We start from the raw sequence: 19125 nt of genomic DNA, 5'->3' as shown, positions 1-19125 counted from the left end.
GGAAAATGGAAAGTTTGTGGACAGGTAAAGAGATTTAAATATGGGCTTAAAGCCAACTTTCAAAAATGTGGAATAAACACTGAGAACTGGGAAGCCCTGGTCCTTGAGCGTTCTCACTGGAGGTCAGCTGTGACCAACAGTGCTGTGGAATTCGAAGAGGCATGATTGGAGGATGAAAGGGAGAAGGTGCGTCAAGCCAACGCTCGTCAGGACTGCCTTCCACCTTGAAACCAATGTCCTCACTGTGGAAGAACATCCAGGTCAAGAATAGGTATCTACAGTCACTTACAGACTCATCACCAAGACTCTACCCTCGGAAAACAATCATAGGATTGTTGTATGTTTTCCGGGCTGTACGGCCATGTTCTAGAAGTATTCTCTCCTGACGTTTCGCCCACATCTATGACAGGCAGGTTGTGAGGTATGGAGAAACTCAGCAAGGAAGGTTTATATATATCTCTAGAAATTCCAGGGTGAGGGAAGAACTCTTGTCAGTTGGAGGCCAGCGTGAATGTTGCAGTTAATCACCCTAATTTGCATTGAATGGCTTCATCTACTGGCTACTTTCTGCCTGGCATCCTTTGTTAGCTGCCCCTAGTTCCCATGTCTCAGAGTGTTGCTTCTTATTTACTGTTCTGATTTTTGAGTTTTTTAATACTGGTAGCCAGATTTTGTTCATTTTCATGGTTTCCTCCTTTCTGTTGAAATTGTCCACATGCTTGTGAATTTCAGTGGCTTCTCTGTATAGTCTGACATGATAGTTGTTGGAGTGATCAAGCATTTCTGTGTTCTCAAATAATATACTGTGCCCAGGTCAATCATAGTCTGTATTTGGAAGACATACATTATGATGATAGAGAGCCCAAGAGCCATCCAGCCCAACCCATTCTGCTATAAAAGAATACACAATCAAAGCACTCCTGACAGATGACTATCCAGTTTGTTCAAATATCTCCAGAGACACCCCACCATGCACCAATATGACAGTGTATTTAACTGTCAAGAACTCTTGACCATCAGTAAGTTTTTCCTAATATCATATTTACTCAAATCTAATGCTCACCTTTTTGGCTAAATGACCTTGCCTAAATTGGGGTGCATATTAGATTCGCATCATACAGCCAAAGCAAAAGGGGAAGGTGCTTCATGAGTTGCATCTGGAGCTCCTCTTTGAGGGATGTCGTCTCTAATTCAATGGCCAGGGCTCAATGCTATACAATCCTGTGATTTGTAATTGGGTGAGGCATCAGCCTTCTTTGGCAGAGAAGGCTCAAGACCTTGTCAAGCTATAGCCCCCAGGATTCCATAGCATTAAACCAAGGCAGTTAAAGTGGATTTATTCTGCAGCAAATCTTTAAGCAACAGAAAGGAAAATGTTGTGGTGCATTTATTCTGCAGCATAGATGCACCCCAACATTTTCCTTTCTGTTGCTTAAAGATTTGGTGCTCTAACATTTGTGTTTTAAAAAATTCTACGCAGGTAGCAACTGCAATGCACACCTTTTTGGCCAAATAATAAAGAATTCACTTTTTGCCACTGCACACTACATTCGCCAGCAAATACTTTTGGGGGTTTCAAAGTTTTGAAAATTGAGGTGTGCATTAGATTCGACAGCGGACTAGACTCGAGTAAATACAGGTATTTACATGGAATCTCTTTCCCGGTAATGTTCTTGCTCAACAAGGTCAACATTCTCACCAAATGAAGGCTTGTAGAGACAACACAAACTCATATCTATTTATTACAAAGGAACTACAAACATTAATGCATGAATTTCCTTTACTTCTGCACCAATTATTGTAATTTCATATGAATTTTCTCCCTGCTGGTCTTTTTTCACCTCTAGACCCAGGTGCCATGGCTTTTGCTCAAAATTACATGTTGACCTTGCACCTATTTTACGCATTCCCACATCACTGTGCGTGTTTGCATATGTGCCTTTCATTACCTCTCAATAGCAAACCCCATGAATTTCATAGGGGTTTCTTAGACAGAGAATACTTAGAGGCGATTTTATCGCTTCCTTCTTATGAAAAATGTTATGTATTGGCAGTCTGCCTTCCAAATACTAACCAGGGCTGACCCTGCATGGCGTCCACTATGCTGAACTCATTCAAGTTCCAGTCTTTTCAGCTTCCATTTCTCTCTTATCATACCAGAAAGTAGAAAGGTGGGAAAGCATTCTCCAGGGATGTTGACACTTAAAATATTCTTGTCTTAGATTTAGGTGCAGCAGGCCACAAGAACATGCTGATTCTTATTCTCATGGTCTGAAGGCTGTATGGCTTTCTCCTAGTGGCTTGAAAAATTATTTTCATTCACAATAAGAACAGTTCTTAGTTGATTTGTTTGCTTATGCTGCCCTCTCAATTGGGTTCTAATTATATTCAGTTTGGTTTAGGCACTGCATAGAACACTTCGTTTCTTTTTTTGCATGGGTTCATTTCAGGCTCAGCTGATACTGTAAATATTCATGTATAAGTCTAGAAATTTTAACCAAAATGTCAACACCCTTCCCCCCCCCCCCCCCGCCAAATTGGATTTACGTATCCACTTATCAATGTGAACACTGTACCTTAACTTTTATTTTTTTAAAAGAGCTATCCCCTTCTCTGAGGTGAGTGGTGAAAGGCAAGAGCTTAGTTCATTCTGGGAAAATGTAAGTGAAAGACCAACTCCCTATACTCTTTCTCCTATGATGCCACTAGTGGTCTTTCTGAATGTCTTGGTTAGAAAATGGCACCAGCAGCCACTGGCACCAGACCTCCTGAAATGGCATTGCTGCTTTTCCCTCTCCACAGAATGACCCTTGGCTTATCTATGAGTCATATAAAAATCCAGACACAGTGAAGACATTTGCCATTGTGCTTTGCTGCTCTGCTGCTGAATACGCATGCCTAATGCGGAACACATCTCACTGTTAAAACAATGGATATGGCTCTTAATGAGACATGGCACATTATCACAGCATGACTACACCTACACCACTACAGAAATTATACCGTTTAGCTAGTATTGCACCACCTGACATCTGCCGGGAAGTAGCAGCCTGTAATGAAAGGACCAAGGCATTGACATCTCTGGCCCATCCCCTGTTCAGATATCAGCCAGCAAGCCAACTCGTTAAATCAAGAAATAGAGTTCTAAAATCTTCAGAGATACTTGCAGGAAAATCTCAGCAAGCAAGAGTCCAAAAGTGGCAGGCTAAAACCCGGAACCTCAATCAGTGGTTGATATTGCATGAGAAACTCCCTCCTGGTCACACAGAAGACTGGGCAACTTGGAAGGTACTGAACAGCCAACCTTAAGAAATGGGACAACAAATGGGACGAGTTTTTAACTTAATGATCATGTGGTCTGCCCTTGTTTTTCATTGTCTCCTTGTTTTATTTTGTAATGGATATTATTATTTATTGTATTGCTTATTGTATTGTGATGTGTTGTTCTTTTATATGCTGTTTATATTGTATTGTTTTGGGCATGGCCCCATGTAAGCCACTCCGAGTCCCCGTTGGGGAGATGGTGGCGGGGTATAAATAAAGTTTTATTATTATTATTATATTACTTCAATGCAGCCTGAGCCCTGCCACATGCACAATGGAGAACCTTCTTATAGCAACACCAGAGGCACTCCAAGTGGTCAGCTAACTAGTCAAAGGACATTTAGTATAATGCCAAGTTTTAATGTTTTAAAATACATTACAACTGTACCCCCGGTTCGCTTCTGACACAATAAATAAAAATAAAAATCCATAATTTTGGCCCCAAAACTTGCCCTCAGCTTGTACAATAAGTTAACTTATACACAAGTATATATGCTAAGAAATTTTTAAAAGCACTTTTAAAAAAGAAATCTGCTATGCTTTGATTTGTTGCTTTTTCTTCCCTCCCTGCAATAAATGAAAATGGAGGTGAACAAGCCAGCGAAACCTGAGGATCAGTTGTACAATAAGGGGCCTTTCTGTCTTGTTCTCCCAATAGCTACCATCCAAGGCCTCCACCCAAGTTCAGAGGTAATGTGGGCTCCTCGTAAGGGACTGAAACCACACAGGGTAGCCCCATGGCAAGCATTCTTGAAAACAACGCATTTTGGATTAGGAAACTCAGCATTGATGGCTTCCACCCAGTAGAAATAGATAGAAACTTTTCAGTTGACTTATGCATGAGTATATACAGCAATATGATCTCCCTGCTCTGTCCACCCCAACCAGAAGATATCTATGTTTTGGGGGCCTCTCCCTCTTTGTGGGTTCTTTTATGGACCACAAGATGTGCGCTGCAAGTAAAGCATCTCCCACAAGTGAGACAGGTGTAGGGTTTCTCTCCAGTATGAATTCTCTGGTGTTGCATAAGGTGCGTGCTCTGGCTGAAACTTTTCCCACAAGTCCCACACTTGTACGGCTTCTCGCCCGTGTGGGTCCTTTCGTGCTTCACCACATCCGAACTGGTCGTGAAGCTTTTGCCGCACAGTGAGCATTTGTACGGCTTCTCCCCTGTGTGGATCCTTTTGTGTTTGACCAGGTCCGAGCTGGAACGGAAGCTCTTCCCACAAGCCGGACACTTGCAGGGTTTCTCCCCAGTGTGAGTCCTCTTGTGTTGTGTGAGAATCATGCTCTGACTGAAGCTTTTGCCGCAGTAAGAGCATGTGTACGGTCTCTCCCCTGTGTGGCTTCTCTGATGTTTCACAAGGCCTGAGTTCGAAGTAAAGCTTTCCCCACAGGTGAGGCAAGTATAGGGTTTCTCGCCTGTGTGGGTTCTCTCATGTTGGATCAGGTTCGAGCTTCGCTTGAAACTTTTCTCACAAAGGGAGCAATTGTATGGTTTTTCCTCTGTATGAGTCTTCTTATGATTGACAAAGTTTGAACTGGTTGTGAACCTTTTGCCGCAATCGGGGCATTGGTAAGGTCTCTCGCCAGTATGGGTTCTTTGATGAGTCATGAGATGTGCGTTGGAACAGAAGCTCTTCCCACACAAGAAGCATTTGTATGGCTTTTCTGCCGTATGGAAACGTTCATGAACTATAAGATAGGAGCGTTGGTTGAACCGCTTTTCACACACAGAGCACTGGTATGGTTTCTCTCCCGTGTGGATCCTTTCATGTTTAACAAGATCCGAACTCTGGTGAAAGCTCCTCCCGCAGTCCGGACATTTGTACGGCTTTTCTCCCGAGTGATTCCTTTTCTGGTGGCTGATGAGGCTAGAGATACTGTAGAAACTTTTTCCACAGTCAGAGCATATATAGGAAGTCCCTTCCACAGAGCCACCACCCACCTGTAAATCCGGGATGATCCCTGCTGGATCATCTGTTTGGCATTGAATCTCACAGATTCGTTCCACTTCATGGAATCCGGCAATGTCTTCAGCGTTTGCTAGTAATGACTCATATTGTTCCATGTGCTCGGGGCCTTTTGGTTCAGCAACTTCCTCGATTTCGCTCATTTGTCTGCCAATGCCTGAAATATTGAGAGAAAAAAGGAGAGAGACAAATCAAAACACAAACCAACCTATCTTCCAGGAATGGGCAGTGTGTATCCAATCCACCAATTGTGTGACTCCGCACTTTGATTTGTTACTGCAGATAGCTAGCTTTATTCGCAGGTTCTACTGCATTTTAGGAAATTTTATAGTTTTTACAATTTTATTAGCTGGGTTTTTATGTGTGTTGTTGTTTTTATACCTATATGTTTAAATTTTTATAATTGTGCATGTCTTTTGTCTATTGTTGTGTTTTATATTGCTATTGTTTGTATTCGGGCGTGGCCCCATGTAAGCTGACCTGAGTCCCCTTTGGGGAGATAGAGACGGGGTATAAAAATAAAGTTGTTGTTATTATTATTATTATTACTATATACTTATGTATTGTTGTTTATATGCAGCACTTGGAGTGCTTCAGTGAACCGCCCAGAACCTTCGGGAAGATGGTGGCGGGGTATAAATAAAGATTTTTATTATTATTATTATTATTATTATTATTATTATTATTATTATTATTATTATAGTCCTCTATATTTGATTTGGCCAAAACTCTCTTAATCTCTAAGCACCATGATTCTCTCCTCCAGCTAGATCCTTTGGTATCTCCTAAGATCTCCAGTAGCCTTCCTGGTTGTGTTTTTTGAAAAATATTTTTTCTATATTTTTGGTGACTCCAGTTTCTATCAAGCCATGTTCTTGAGCATGGTAGACCTGGAGCAGATACTTTGCCTTTTGAAAAAGTATGACCTTTTTAGAGATCATAACCTTTTGGAAAACTACAATCTACATGGCCATTTGGAAGCATGACCCTTTTTGGAGATCAATGGGCATTCACACTATTTGGAATAATCATAACCTTTTGTAAAGTATGATCTTCCTAACAAGTTAAAAACTTGCTTGAGTGAATCTTGTCCTTAGTGGTAAACATCCACTAGTATTCATGCAAGGCAATTTAGGTTTCTCAGTTGTTAGACTGATATCCCTGGTTTTCTCTTTGAACTGTTAGAAACAAAGATATGCCAATGCATAAAATATATAGCAGATCTTCAGAAGTGTTATTTCAGTTGCCCAAAAGGAAACATCTACTATCCCATAAAAAACTTTTGCTTTTAAATCATGCTCTCAAGAGACCAAAAAATAAAAAATCTTCGTTAAAAGTTAATGCAGTTGATTTACTTACAAAATTTCATGTATTCAGCATACAGGTACATTGGTTATTGGTTCAAAGTTTAAACAGCCTGTTCTTTAAGCATTCTGTTTCAGTCTCTTCTCTGTTGCATACAAACTAACTCTTCTGATGCACACTGTACTCAACTAACTTCTAATGCATACTGACTTCTGCAGCATTTAAAACTCAACTACATACTGTACTGATTGACTGATGCATACTGACTACTATACTATACTCAATTGTACTGGCTTCTAAATGGAGTCTCAGTCTGAATAGTCCCAGATCTGGTCGCATGGTCTGTAGTCCTTCCCACAACCTCAAACAACATAGAGCTATGGGGAAAACTGCATACCAATATATATATATATACAATATAGTAAACAATCGCAAGTATATACATAACAAATAACTGATATAGGAGGCTTGTAGAAGGTTGCTATTTCCAACATTGCTTAGCAGCATGCTCGATGAAACTGCCTTTTAACATAGAAGAGAAAGACAGATAGACAGGCAGTCCAGATGTTTTGTAGTGTTAAGAGTGAATCCAAAGAAGAGTGAGAATGTTGTATTTAATTTCATGTGGATGTTTCGGGAGGAATATGTTTTTGTTCCCTAGATTATTGCTAGGGTTCTCAGAATGAAAACTGGAGATCTTCTTTCCTACACAATCCATCAGTTTTCAATAGGAGTTGCTTGTTACTTCAGCAACGCAAGCTGAAATTTCCTCTTCTACACAACCATCCTCCCCAGTGTCCAATCTGGAAACCCTAGATTTATATATTTTGGAGTTAGGCCTGCATGAAATTACGAGTTTGTGGAGGGGGATTGATGAAGTGGATGAAGGTTTTAATTATCAGTTTCCTTCCTGGGGAATGGGTCTGTTGATAATGTCAAACATGTGTGTTTGGAATTCCTACCCAAGCATGTCATTTGGCAGAAAGACTGGAAACATTGATTAGGGAATTTTGAGAGACCCCTTTGCCTTTTCTTATTTAGTCCTGTCCCCTTTGAGGTTTGCTGGTAGGAACATCCCCTCTTTGTTACCTGATCCTTTTAACTGGAGATGCCAAGCACTGACGTGGTCTGCATCGAAAGTTTTATGCTGCGCCACTGATCCACAGCCTCACCTGTTGACAGAGAAATACATAATAATTACTATAAGCATTTTACATGGCACCTATTTGTCATATATCCTAAGACAGCTTATTAATGGAGAATTCAAAGTAAAATTTAAAATAAATAAGAACAGACAATGACATACAAAGAGGCCTGCTGGGTCTATCCAAAGGCTTTTCTAGTCCTATATTTTGTTTGCACAGTTTACAGCAATCAAACAAAAGGGGTGAATTGGGGAGGGGAATAACTATTGGTTTATTTATGTCCTGCTTTCCCCCCAAAGTTGGGACTTGAGATGGCTGTCTGTCTTTCTTTCCACCCCTTCCCCTTTCCTTTCCAGCATGAAACAATCAGCAGGATTAAAATGAATGGGAAAAGCTTATTAATAATGCTCTTTGCCTGTTCCAGGAGCCCAAAAAAGCAGGTGCAATTCACACCTCTCTGGAAAGAGCTTCCAGCAAAATAAGAAGCCACCAATAAGAAGGCTCCCTTTCTAGTAGCTACTAGGCTTGCTCAAATAATTCGATTTTCCCGTTACCCGTTATTAATTCGTTATTTTCGTTTGTTTTGAAGCAATATAGAACCTTGGTTGTCCACACGTCTGGATATCGCGGTTTCGAATCGCGAGAGGCCGTTTTTTCTTATTTCTTCGTTTTTTTCGTTAAGAAAAAAAAGCTTTTGCAAATCACCCAAACTCCTTTCCTTTTGCCCCTCAGCCAATGGGAGGGGGCGAGGGGGAAGGAGGCCGAGGAGGAGGAGGAAGACGGAGGGGGGAAATGGCCGCCGCCTCGCCTCAGCTCAGGCCTGGAGAGACCGAGAGGGGCCCGGCGGTGAGGAGGAAGAGGCCCGGGATGCGAGGGGGTGTGGGCCAGGCCCGTCCTCGGCTGCTCCCAGGGGCCCAGATTCGCACCCTCCCTCCCCCCAATACAGGTCTCCAGTCCATACCACGCTACATGAACTTGAATGGATACTGTGGTTGTGTTGTCGAAAGCTTTCATGGCCGGGATCACACTGTTGTGGTATGTATTCCGGGCTCTATGGCCATGTGCCAGAAGCATTCGCTCCTGACGTTTCACCCACATCTGTGGCAGACATAGAGGTTTTGACGTCTGTGCGAAGCTAGGCAAGTGGGGTTTATATATCTGTGGAAGGTCCAGAGTGGGAGAAAGAACTCTTGTCTGTGGGAGGCAAGTGTGAATGTTGCAATTGGTCACCTTGATTAGCATTGAATAGCCTTGCAGCTTCAAAGCCTGGCTGCTTCCTACCTGGGGGAATCCTTTGTTGGGAGGTATTAGCTGGCCCTGATTGTTTCCTGTCTGGAATTCCCATTTTCTGGGTGTTTCTGGGAAGGTAATGGCACTCCATGTAGTCATGCCGGCCACATGACCTTGGAGGTGTCTATGGACAACACTGGCTCTTGGGCTTAGAAATGGAGATGAGCACCAACCCCCAGAGTCAGACATGACTGAACTTAACGTCAAGGGATACCTTTACCTTTACCTACACACACACACTCACACACACACACACACACACACACACAAGCAGGGACTATATATATATATATATATATATACACAATATATATCACACACACACCAATTTAACAAAGTTTCAGCCACAAAAACAAAGTTTCTGAAGTAGAACAATGACTTTCACAGTAAAGACAACCCAATTTAACAGGAAATAAGACTTTCAAACCAGGAACAGATTTCTGCAATTATTAAAAAATGGTTTATTATAAAAGCTATGAAAATTTGCCAAAAATCAGAAGATAAGGGAAACGTTCCACATTTTGGTGAGCTATCAGTGTTAAATGTGTTCTACCACTGTACCAAGTTTGAAGAAGATCACTCAAAAAATGAGGGCGGGAGAGCCCCCTAAGTCCCCCCCCCTTCGGGCTGTTTTTGGGCCACCGCGCATGCGCGTCCGCCATTAACGAATTAATTTAGAAAATAACGAATTTTCGTTAATTTCGAAAAATTTTGGGGGCCAAATTCGTTATTAGCAACAAAAACGAAAAACTGCCCCCTTGTCACGACCCAGGCTGCAGAGCACCAATAACCATACACAGAGGCCAGAATCTATCTAATATCTTTATTGTAGGAATATATAAAGTTAATAAAAACAAGTGTAGAAAATAGTCCAGAATTAGACCTTTCAGGAAAGGTCAGAATTAGTCCAAAAAAGCAATGTCCAATAAGAAATATTAAGGTCCAAAGTTGTAATCCAATAACCGAAACACTCACTTTGACAAGCAAAGTGAGGGGAGATGACAAGGTCCTTTAGTCCATGAAACTTGAGCGAGGCTAGGAAATAACTTGATACTTGAAACAAGGCTTGAACGTGGAACAAGGTAACTAAGAACAAGAACAAGGTCCGTGGAATAACTTGATAAATCCGTGGAACAAGGCAAGGATTGATCCTGGGAAACAAGGCATAGTCCGTAGATAAACAAAGGCTGGGAAGCAAGGCGAAGGCTGGATAGCAAGGCAAGGCTTGAGCAGGAGCGAGGCTTGAACCGGAGCGCGCTGTCCAGACACAACTCGCTCCGTAGGCTGACGAATTGACTCCGCGAAGTTACTACGCGGGCAAAACACCTATATAGAGTCTAACTTTCCCACCGAAGCAGTTCTCTGGGAATCAGAAACGAAAGCTAAACTCTGAGACCAGATGTTAAACTCCTTAAAGATTCTCACGAGAAGCAGTCTTAATTGGCTACATTCTTAGCTGCAATTCTTGCACTCCTGCGCGAAGCTGAATCCAAACTTCTCTGTTGTTTACAAAACTCCCGGCGCAAGAACACGGGAGAAGTAGGCTCTGGGCTTGTTTGACATACTTCTGGGAGACAACTTTCTTGCAGGTGCAAGGTTCCCAGATCTGCCTGGGAAAGATCTGGCTGAGAGGAATCCAGTTCAGACTGGGAAGGTAAAAAACCCAAGTTTTCATCTTCATCAGGAATTACCATGTCCTGAGCAGGACTACAAGGCCCATGGGTCATCACACTATCCCCCTCCTCAAGGCCCCTCCCAAACTGGGGCCCTCTCCCCGAGGCGCGAGGTCGCGGCTTGGCGGGATAGGTCTGATGAAAGCGACGGGTTAGATCAGGAGCATGGACTGTGGAGGCGTCTTCCCAAGAGCGTTCTTCAGGGCCAAAACCCACCCAGTCAATGAGATATTGTAGGCGGCGGCGGTGAAAGCGAGAATCCAAAATGTCCTCAACCTCGAACTCCTCCTCCCCATTCATCAAAACAGGAGGGGGGGCCGGTTGGTCTGTATCAGGACGCACACCATCCGCCGGAAGGAGCAGGGAGCGGTGACACACTGGGTGAATGCGCATTGAACGCGGAAGTTGGAGTTTGAAAGTCACGGGGTTTAATTGCGCCACCACTGGATAGGGGCCAATGAAACGGGCATCTAACTTCCGGCAAGGGCGGTGGGAGGGCAGAAAGCGAGTGGACAGGAAAACCCGATCTCCTACCTTGATTTCGGGACCCGGCTGGCGATGTTTGTCAGCGTGGCGTTTATAGTCCTCCTTGGCTTGGTCCAGTTGCTGGAGCAAAAGTTGTTGCACCGCTGTGAGTTCCTGCAGCCAATCCTCTGCTGCGGGAACCTCTGAAGTTTCAATGACAGGGGGAAAGAAACGTGGATGGAAGCCGTAGTTTGCAAAGAACGGCGTTTCTTTTGTAGAAGCTTGAACTCCATTGTTGTAGGCAAACTCAGACAGTGGTAACAGAGAAGCCCAATTGTCCTGTTGATAGTTTACATAACAGCGAAGATACTGCTCCAAAGTGGCATTGGTGCGCTCCGTTTGCCCATCTGTTTGGGGATGATGAGCTGAAGATAAGCGAGAGTCTATGCCCAATAGTTTTTGTAGTGCCTTCCAAAAACGAGAGGTGAATTGAGATCCACGGTCTGTGACTAAACTCTTGGGCAATCCATGTAGTCTGAAGACATGTTGAAGAAATAAATCCGCAGTTTCCTTGGCCGTGGGGAGGCCTTCGCAGGGAATGAAATGGGCTAACTTGGTGAATAGGTCCACCACCACTAAGATCGTGGTGAACCCACAGGAAGGTGGTAGGTCAGTGATGAAATCCGCGGAAATTATTTCCCATGGGCGAGATGGGGTAGGAAGGGGGTGTAAAAGCCCTGAGGGCTTCTCCCTTCGTATCTTGGAGCGCTGGCATACTGGGCAGGTGTTGACATATTTTTCCACATCCTTGCGGATCTTGGGCCACCAAAAATCCCTTAGGATCAGATGCATAGTTTTAAATAGTCCGAAGTGCCCTGCTGGTTTGCAGTCATGACACAGACGAAGCGCCTTTTCCCTGCCCGGTCCGGGTGGGATATAGACATGATTTCTATAGCAGAGCAGCCCATCTTTAAGCGAAAAGGGGAAATGCAGACCTTGGCGAAGTTGGTCCTGCGCCCAGGCATCTGCTTGCTGACTAGCCCTGATTTCTTGAGCACAGATGGGTCCTGGAGTAGGGGAAGTTGAACCAATGGGAATGGATTTGGTGTTCCCCACCGTGAGCGTGGCAAAGTTCTCAGGTTGTAGCAGTTGGGATTCAAAGGTCTCCTTGCGTCCTGCAGCGTATTCCGGTTTACGTGACAGGGCGTCTGCTTGCTTGGTTTGGGCTGGGGTCACATAATGGATCTGGAAGTTGAAACGTTCAAAGAATAAAGCCCAACGTTGCTGCCTCTGATTTAGTTTGCGGGCAGTTCTTAGATGTTCTAGATTACGATGATCAGTGTGGACTTCAATGGGAAATTTGGCCCCTTCTAGCCAATGTCTCCAAGTTTCAAAGGCTGCCTTTATGGCCAGTAGTTCTTTTTCCCAAATGGTGTAATTCCTCTCTGGTGTGGTTAGTTGACGAGAATAAAAGGCACAGGGGTGGAGGTGATCTCCCACCGGTTGTAAGAGTACAGCCCCAATTGCCACATCAGAGGCGTCCGCTTGCACCACAAAAGGGGTTCCAGGATTTGGGTGCTGTAGAATTGGCTGGGAGGTGAATAGTTTCTTTAGTTGCTGGAACCCTTTCTCTGCTTGATCAGTCCAGCGGAAAGGCTGCTTTCCACGGATGCAGCTAGTGATGGGGTCGGACCAGCGGGCAAAATCTGGAATGAACTTGCGGTAGTAGTTCGCGAACCCCAAGAAACGCTGCACCTCTTTCTTGTTAGTTGGCGCCCGCCATTCCAATACTGCTGAAACTTTGGCTGGATCCATGGAAAGCCCTAGAGGCGAGATGCGGTAACCAAGGAAATCTACCTCTTGTAGATCAAAAGCGCATTTTTCCAGCTTGGCATAAAGTCCATGATCCCGCAATCGTTGTAACACCATTTTGACGTGGTTCTCATGTTCTGATTGTGATCTGGAAAACACCAAAAAATCGTCCAGGTAGATTATCAAGAACCTGTCTAGATAGTCCTGAAAAATGTCATTGACAAAATGCTGGAACGTTGCGGGGGCTCCGCATAAACCGAAATTCATAACTCGGGACTCAAATAATCCGAATTTGGTCTGGAAGGCGGTCTTCCACTCGTCCCCTTCCCTGATGCGAATTAAGTTGTAAGCCCCCCGAAGATCCAGCTTGGTGTAAACCTTGGCTCCTCGAAGCCGATCCAGTAGATCCGAGATTAAAGGCAGGGGATAGCTGTTCCGCTTGGTGATATTGTTCAATGCTCTGTAGTCCACCACCAAGCGTAGTTCCCCTGACTTCTTCTTCACAAACATCACTGGGGAGGCGGCTGGGGATTGAGAGGGTCTGATGAATCCCTTGCGAAGGTTTGTCTCTAGGAATTCCCTGAGAGCTTCTTGCTCTGGTTCAGTCAGGGAGTAGAGATGCCCTCGCGGGATCGGGGCCCCCTCCACCAAGTCAATGGCACAGTCATAAGGTCTATGTGGGGGTAATTTTTCGGCTTCTTTCTCATTGAATACATCCCAATACTCGGAGTACTTCTTTGGCAAGGTGATGATGGGCTCGGTGTCTGTGGCATGGCATACCTTGGCTACGAGGCAATGGTTTTGGCAGTACGGTGAAGCAAACTGCAGTTCTCTGTTGGACCAGGAGATGTTAGGGTCGTGGAGAGTCAGCCATGGAATTCCCAAAATCACAGGGAAATGGGGAACCTCGGTAACAAAGAAGGAAATCTCTTCCATATGTTCCCTTATCCACATCCTGGTGGGTTCCGACCACTGACTTACGGGGCCCGTCTTGAGGGGACGGCCGTCTATGGCTTGCACCACACGGGCATTCTTGAAATCATGATATTGTAATCCCAGAGAGTCGGCATACTCTCTATCGATGAAATTGTTGGTAGCTCCAGAGTCTATCATGGCGTGGATCATGACGGGTCCCCTTTTTGCTGACCATAATGTGACCACGAGAAGGAACAGGACCCCGGTTGGCGGCTCTTGGATGGATTTTTTGACCGGGTTGGCGAGCCCCTCTACACCCGGTCGTTGGCTTCCCCCGCCGGCTGTGTGCCAGTCGGCTCAGACGCCTTCGTCTCCGTGGAGGACGCCGCCGCAAGACGGGCGGCAGGCTTCCCTTTGGCTGGGCACTCTCTGGCGAAGTGGCCCCCGTTCCCGCAGTACCAGCAGAGGTTTAAGCGTTGACGACGGGCCTTCTCGGCGGCATCTAGTCTGGGACGCACATTGCCCAACTGCATCGGCACCTCCTCGCCTCCTCTGGGGTATGGGGTTGGCGGTGGGGGTCTCCACACCGGACGTGGCTGAACGCTGGCGGGAGCGGGGGGTTTTGCCCCGGCTCTACTGCCCTGGCCTCGAACCCACTGTTTCCTGTTGGCAATCATGACTTCAGCCCGTAAACATTGATCAATGAGTGCCTCGAGGGTCTGGGGAGGATCCACCTTGGAGATTTCTTCCAGCATTTCAATGTTGAGACCCTCCCGGAATTGTCCCCTGAGGGCTACATCGTTCCAGCCGGTGTTGTGGGCCAGCACTCGGAACTCGGCTATATACTGAGACATAGGTCTGTCTCCTTGGAAAAGGCGACGGAGTTTGTGACCGGCTGCCTCCAAATTGTCCTCGATTCCCCAAGTCTCCTTGAGGTGGTCCAAGAAGTGTTGCGCTGATCTTAGGTGTGGAGAGGCTTGGTCGAACAGTGCCGTCGCCCAGCTGGCCGCTGGCCCGTCTAGAAGACTGTAAACCCATGCCACTTTGATGTCTTCTTGGGGAAACTCGGCAGCACGGGCCTCCAGATAAGCTTGACATTGGCGACGGAAGACATGAACCTTAGAAGCTTCTCCAGTAAACTTGGTTGGCAACGCCATGGCCGGAAGACGAACTCCGCGTTCCTTCAAACCCCTTATTTCTCCATCCTGTGCATTGAGCTTATCACGGATTCGGTCCACCTCTTCCTTGTCGATGGTGTAGGTAATCGGCTGGCCGCTCGGCCCAGGTACGGTTCCGGTAGACATTCTGGCCGAGGTTAATTGGTGCTTAGGGTGGCGGAGTCAAACTGTCACGACCCAGGCTGCAGAGCACCAATAACCATACACAGAGGCCAGAATCTATCTAATATCTTTATTGTAGGAATATATAAAGTTAATAAAAACAAGTGTAGAAAATAGTCCAGAATTAGACCTTTCAGGAAAGGTCAGAATTAGTCCAAAAAAGCAATGTCCAATAAGAAATATTAAGGTCCAAAGTTGTAATCCAATAACCGAAACACTCACTTTGACAAGCAAAGTGAGGGGAGATGACAAGGTCCTTTAGTCCATGAAACTTGAGCGAGGCTAGGAAATAACTTGATACTTGAAACAAGGCTTGAACGTGGAACAAGGTAACTAAGAACAAGAACAAGGTCCGTGGAATAACTTGATAAATCCGTGGAACAAGGCAAGGATTGATCCTGGGAAACAAGGCATAGTCCGTAGATAAACAAAGGCTGGGAAGCAAGGCGAAGGCTGGATAGCAAGGCAAGGCTTGAGCAGGAGCGAGGCTTGAACCGGAGCGCGCTGTCCAGACACAACTCGCTCCGTAGGCTGACGAATTGACTCCGCGAAGTTACTACGCGGGCAAAACACCTATATAGAGTCTAACTTTCCCACCGAAGCAGTTCTCTGGGAATCAGAAACGAAAGCTAAACTCTGAGACCAGATGTTAAACTCCTTAAAGATTCTCACGAGAAGCAGTCTTAATTGGCTACATTCTTAGCTGCAATTCTTGCACTCCTGCGCGAAGCTGAATCCAAACTTCTCTGTTGTTTACAAAACTCCCGGCGCAAGAACACGGGAGAAGTAGGCTCTGGGCTTGTTTGACATACTTCTGGGAGACAACTTTCTTGCAGGTGCAAGGTTCCCAGATCTGCCTGGGAAAGATCTGGCTGAGAGGAATCCAGTTCAGACTGGGAAGGTAAAAAACCCAAGTTTTCATCTTCATCAGGAATTACCATGTCCTGAGCAGGACTACAAGGCCCATGGGTCATCACACCCCTCTAGTTTTGAAACGAGTTTAGAATCAAATTTTTCATGGATCGATCAAGCCTAGTAGCTACCCTATTCCATGTACTCTTCACCTTTACAGGTTGAGCATCCCTTATCCGGAATCCCAAAATAAAAAATATTCCCAAATCTGGAAATTGTCCACATAGATATCTGGTACAGTGACGCCTTTGCTTTCCAAAGATTCAGTGTACACAAACTTTGTCTCATGTGCAAAATTATTAAAAAGACTGTGTATAAAATCACCTTCATGTTATTTGTATACGATATATATGAAACATCAACAAAAATGTTTAATGTGTTGTCGAAGGCTTTCATGGCCGGGATCACAGGGTTGTTCTATGTTTTCTAGGCTGTATGGCCATGTTCCAGAAGTATTCTCTCCTGACGTTTCGCCCACATCTATGGCAGGCATCCTCAACCTCTGAGGATGCCTGCCATAGATGTGGGCAAAACATCAGGAGAGAATACTTCTAGAACATGGCCATACAGCCTGGAAAACATACAACAACCCCCAAAAATCTTCACACTTATTTATTTTTTTACCTTATTTCTACCCCGCCTTTCTCTACCCCAAAGGGGACCCAAGGCGGCTTACATATGGCAACCATTAGATGCCTTAAAATACATACAAACAGAGACTTAAAATCAATTAAATTTAAAATGAATACATATTAAACATTTAAAACATTACAATCAATATTAAAATCACATCATCCAAAAATCATAGTCCAAGGCTGTTCCGTCATCAATTATCCATAATTCCAAGTCTATTATTGCAATGTACTAATCACCGAACGCCTGATCCCAGAGCCAAGTTTTTACTTTCCTTCTGAAGGCTAGAAGGGAGGGGACTGATCTCCGAAGTGGCTCACAGGGGGAGATACGTTCAGACTGGTAAACCTGGCCGGAACCAGGGTTGTTGTGTGTTTTCCAGGCTGTATGGCCATGTTCCAGAAGTATTCTCTCCTGACGTTTCGCCCACATCTATGGCAGGCATCCTCAGAGGTTGTAAGGTTACCGGAACCATTTAGATGCCACTTAGGTGCCATCTCAAAGATATTTCAAAATTGGACTTCTGCAATGCGCTTTACATTGGACTACCTCTGTACCAAGTTTAGAAGCTCCAATTAGTTCAAAACACAGCAACCAAATTAGTTGTAGGAACATCTAAGTCCCCTTCCACACAGCTGAATAAAATTCCACATTTTCTGCTTTGAACTGGAATATATGGCAATGTGGATTCAGATAACCCAGTTCAAAGCAGATATTGTGAGATTTTCTGCTTTAATATTCTGGATTATATGGTTGTGTGGAAGGGCCCTAAGAGTGAGCATATTATACCTATACTAAAGTCACTCCATTGGTCACCAATCATGTTTCTGGTTTTGACCTACAAAGCCCTACATGGCATGGATCCAGGTTACCTAAAATATAGGGATTAAAAACAAATATAGTCTTTACGGGGAGAGAAGAATGAAGAGGAATGCATACTGCCAAGAGACCCTGCTCAGCCATGGAAACCACCTGGATGACTTTGGGTGAAAGTCACATTCTCTTAACCTCATGGGCAGGCAAAGATGAGCCCCATCTGAATAAATCTTGCCAGGAAGACCCCATTATATGTCGCATTGGAGTCGTCATGATTCAGAAACAACTTGAAGATACGCCAACAACAACAACAAAAACACTTCAACAACAACAACACTTCCAGGCCCAAGACAGGCAGAATATTGGGTTGTTGTGTGTTTTCCGGGCTGTATGGCCATGTTCTAGAAGTATTCTCTCCTGATGTTTCGCCCACATCCATGGCAGGCATCCTCAGAGGTTGTGAGGCAGAATATTGCTTTTGTCCAATTCTTTTAAGTACTAGAGGAGATCTAAAAGCAGGCAAAATATTGTTTGCAGCAATTTGTATAACAAGAAAATCTAAAATACTCCAAAATAGGGGTGGATTTGGGAAATACCGGCAGGTTAAACTGCTGAGCTGCTGAACTTGCTGACTGTAGGTCAGTGGTTCGAATCCAGCGAGCGGGGTGAGCTCCCACTATTAGCCCCAGCTTCTGCAAACCTAGCAGTTTGAAAACATGCCAATGGGAGTACCGCTCCAGCAGGAAGGGAACAGCACTCCATGCAGTCATGCCGGCCACATGACCTTGGAGGTGTCTATGGACAACGCCGGCTCTTTGGCTTAGAAATGGAGACGAGCACTAACCCCCAGAGTTGACATGACAAGACTTAATGTCAGAGGAAAACCTTTAACCTAACTTGGATATGGGGGAAGCAAATGCATTTTCTCCCCCTCCTTCCTCCTTGGTCTTAGGATGATTTAAGACATATCTGCAATTCAGAATAGGTAAATTTTAGGTAGAGGGTATAGACGGGATGCAAATACACTTTCTCCCCCATCTTTTTCCTTGGTCTGCAATTGAGACTTATTTGCAACTCAGATCTTGGGTCTGTAAGCTGGGGAGGATTTCCCTCTCTCACCCATTACTATTCTTTTTGTCTCTGCATTCAAGCAAGCCAGAAAGAAAAACAACCCGAGGGAAATGCTATTTAAGAAACTCTTCCCCTTTCCACCTGCATTGGACTCACCTTGCTGGAAAGGTGCAGCAAAAATAATGACTTTTGAGCTGCAAGATCTGCTGCAACTGCAGATTTCCCCAGTGATCCCCAGCTTTGCTCCACCAATTGAATAGGCAGGAATTGCTGGGGGGAGAGGAAGTCGGGAAGGGGGGAAAGAAAGGAAGTCGCCGTCCCGTTTTGCAGTCCTCCAACCCCAGGCTTTGCAAAAAAATAAAATAAAAAAATAGTAAGATCATGTTTTGCAAAGACGTCGTTTGGGGGCAGCAGAGGCAAGCTTGAGATTTGCAACAGTGGGTGCATCTAC

General features: G+C 44.7%; 1 protein-coding gene across 1 annotated transcript; it reads right to left on the bottom strand.

The window, feature by feature from the left end:
- Positions 1-1724: 1724 nt before the first annotated feature.
- LOC134297049 (zinc finger protein 501-like) lies at positions 1725-19012 on the bottom strand. Its single transcript, XM_062973559.1, has 3 exons — positions 18831-19012; positions 7692-7774; positions 1725-5454 (listed from the first exon to the last, which is right to left on the bottom strand). Exon 3 carries the CDS (start codon positions 5438-5440, stop codon positions 4220-4222), a length of 1221 nt encoding a protein of 406 aa, XP_062829629.1. The 5' UTR covers positions 5441-5454; positions 7692-7774; positions 18831-19012; the 3' UTR covers positions 1725-4219.
- Between the last annotated feature and the right edge of the window lie 113 nt (positions 19013-19125).

This window comes from Anolis carolinensis, chromosome 2 (genome assembly GCF_035594765.1).
Source record: "Anolis carolinensis isolate JA03-04 chromosome 2, rAnoCar3.1.pri, whole genome shotgun sequence".
Lineage (NCBI taxonomy): Eukaryota > Metazoa > Chordata > Lepidosauria > Squamata > Dactyloidae > Anolis > Anolis carolinensis.
The sequence above is the reverse complement of the archived record's forward strand: the minus strand, read 5'-3'. Positions and strand labels throughout refer to the sequence as shown.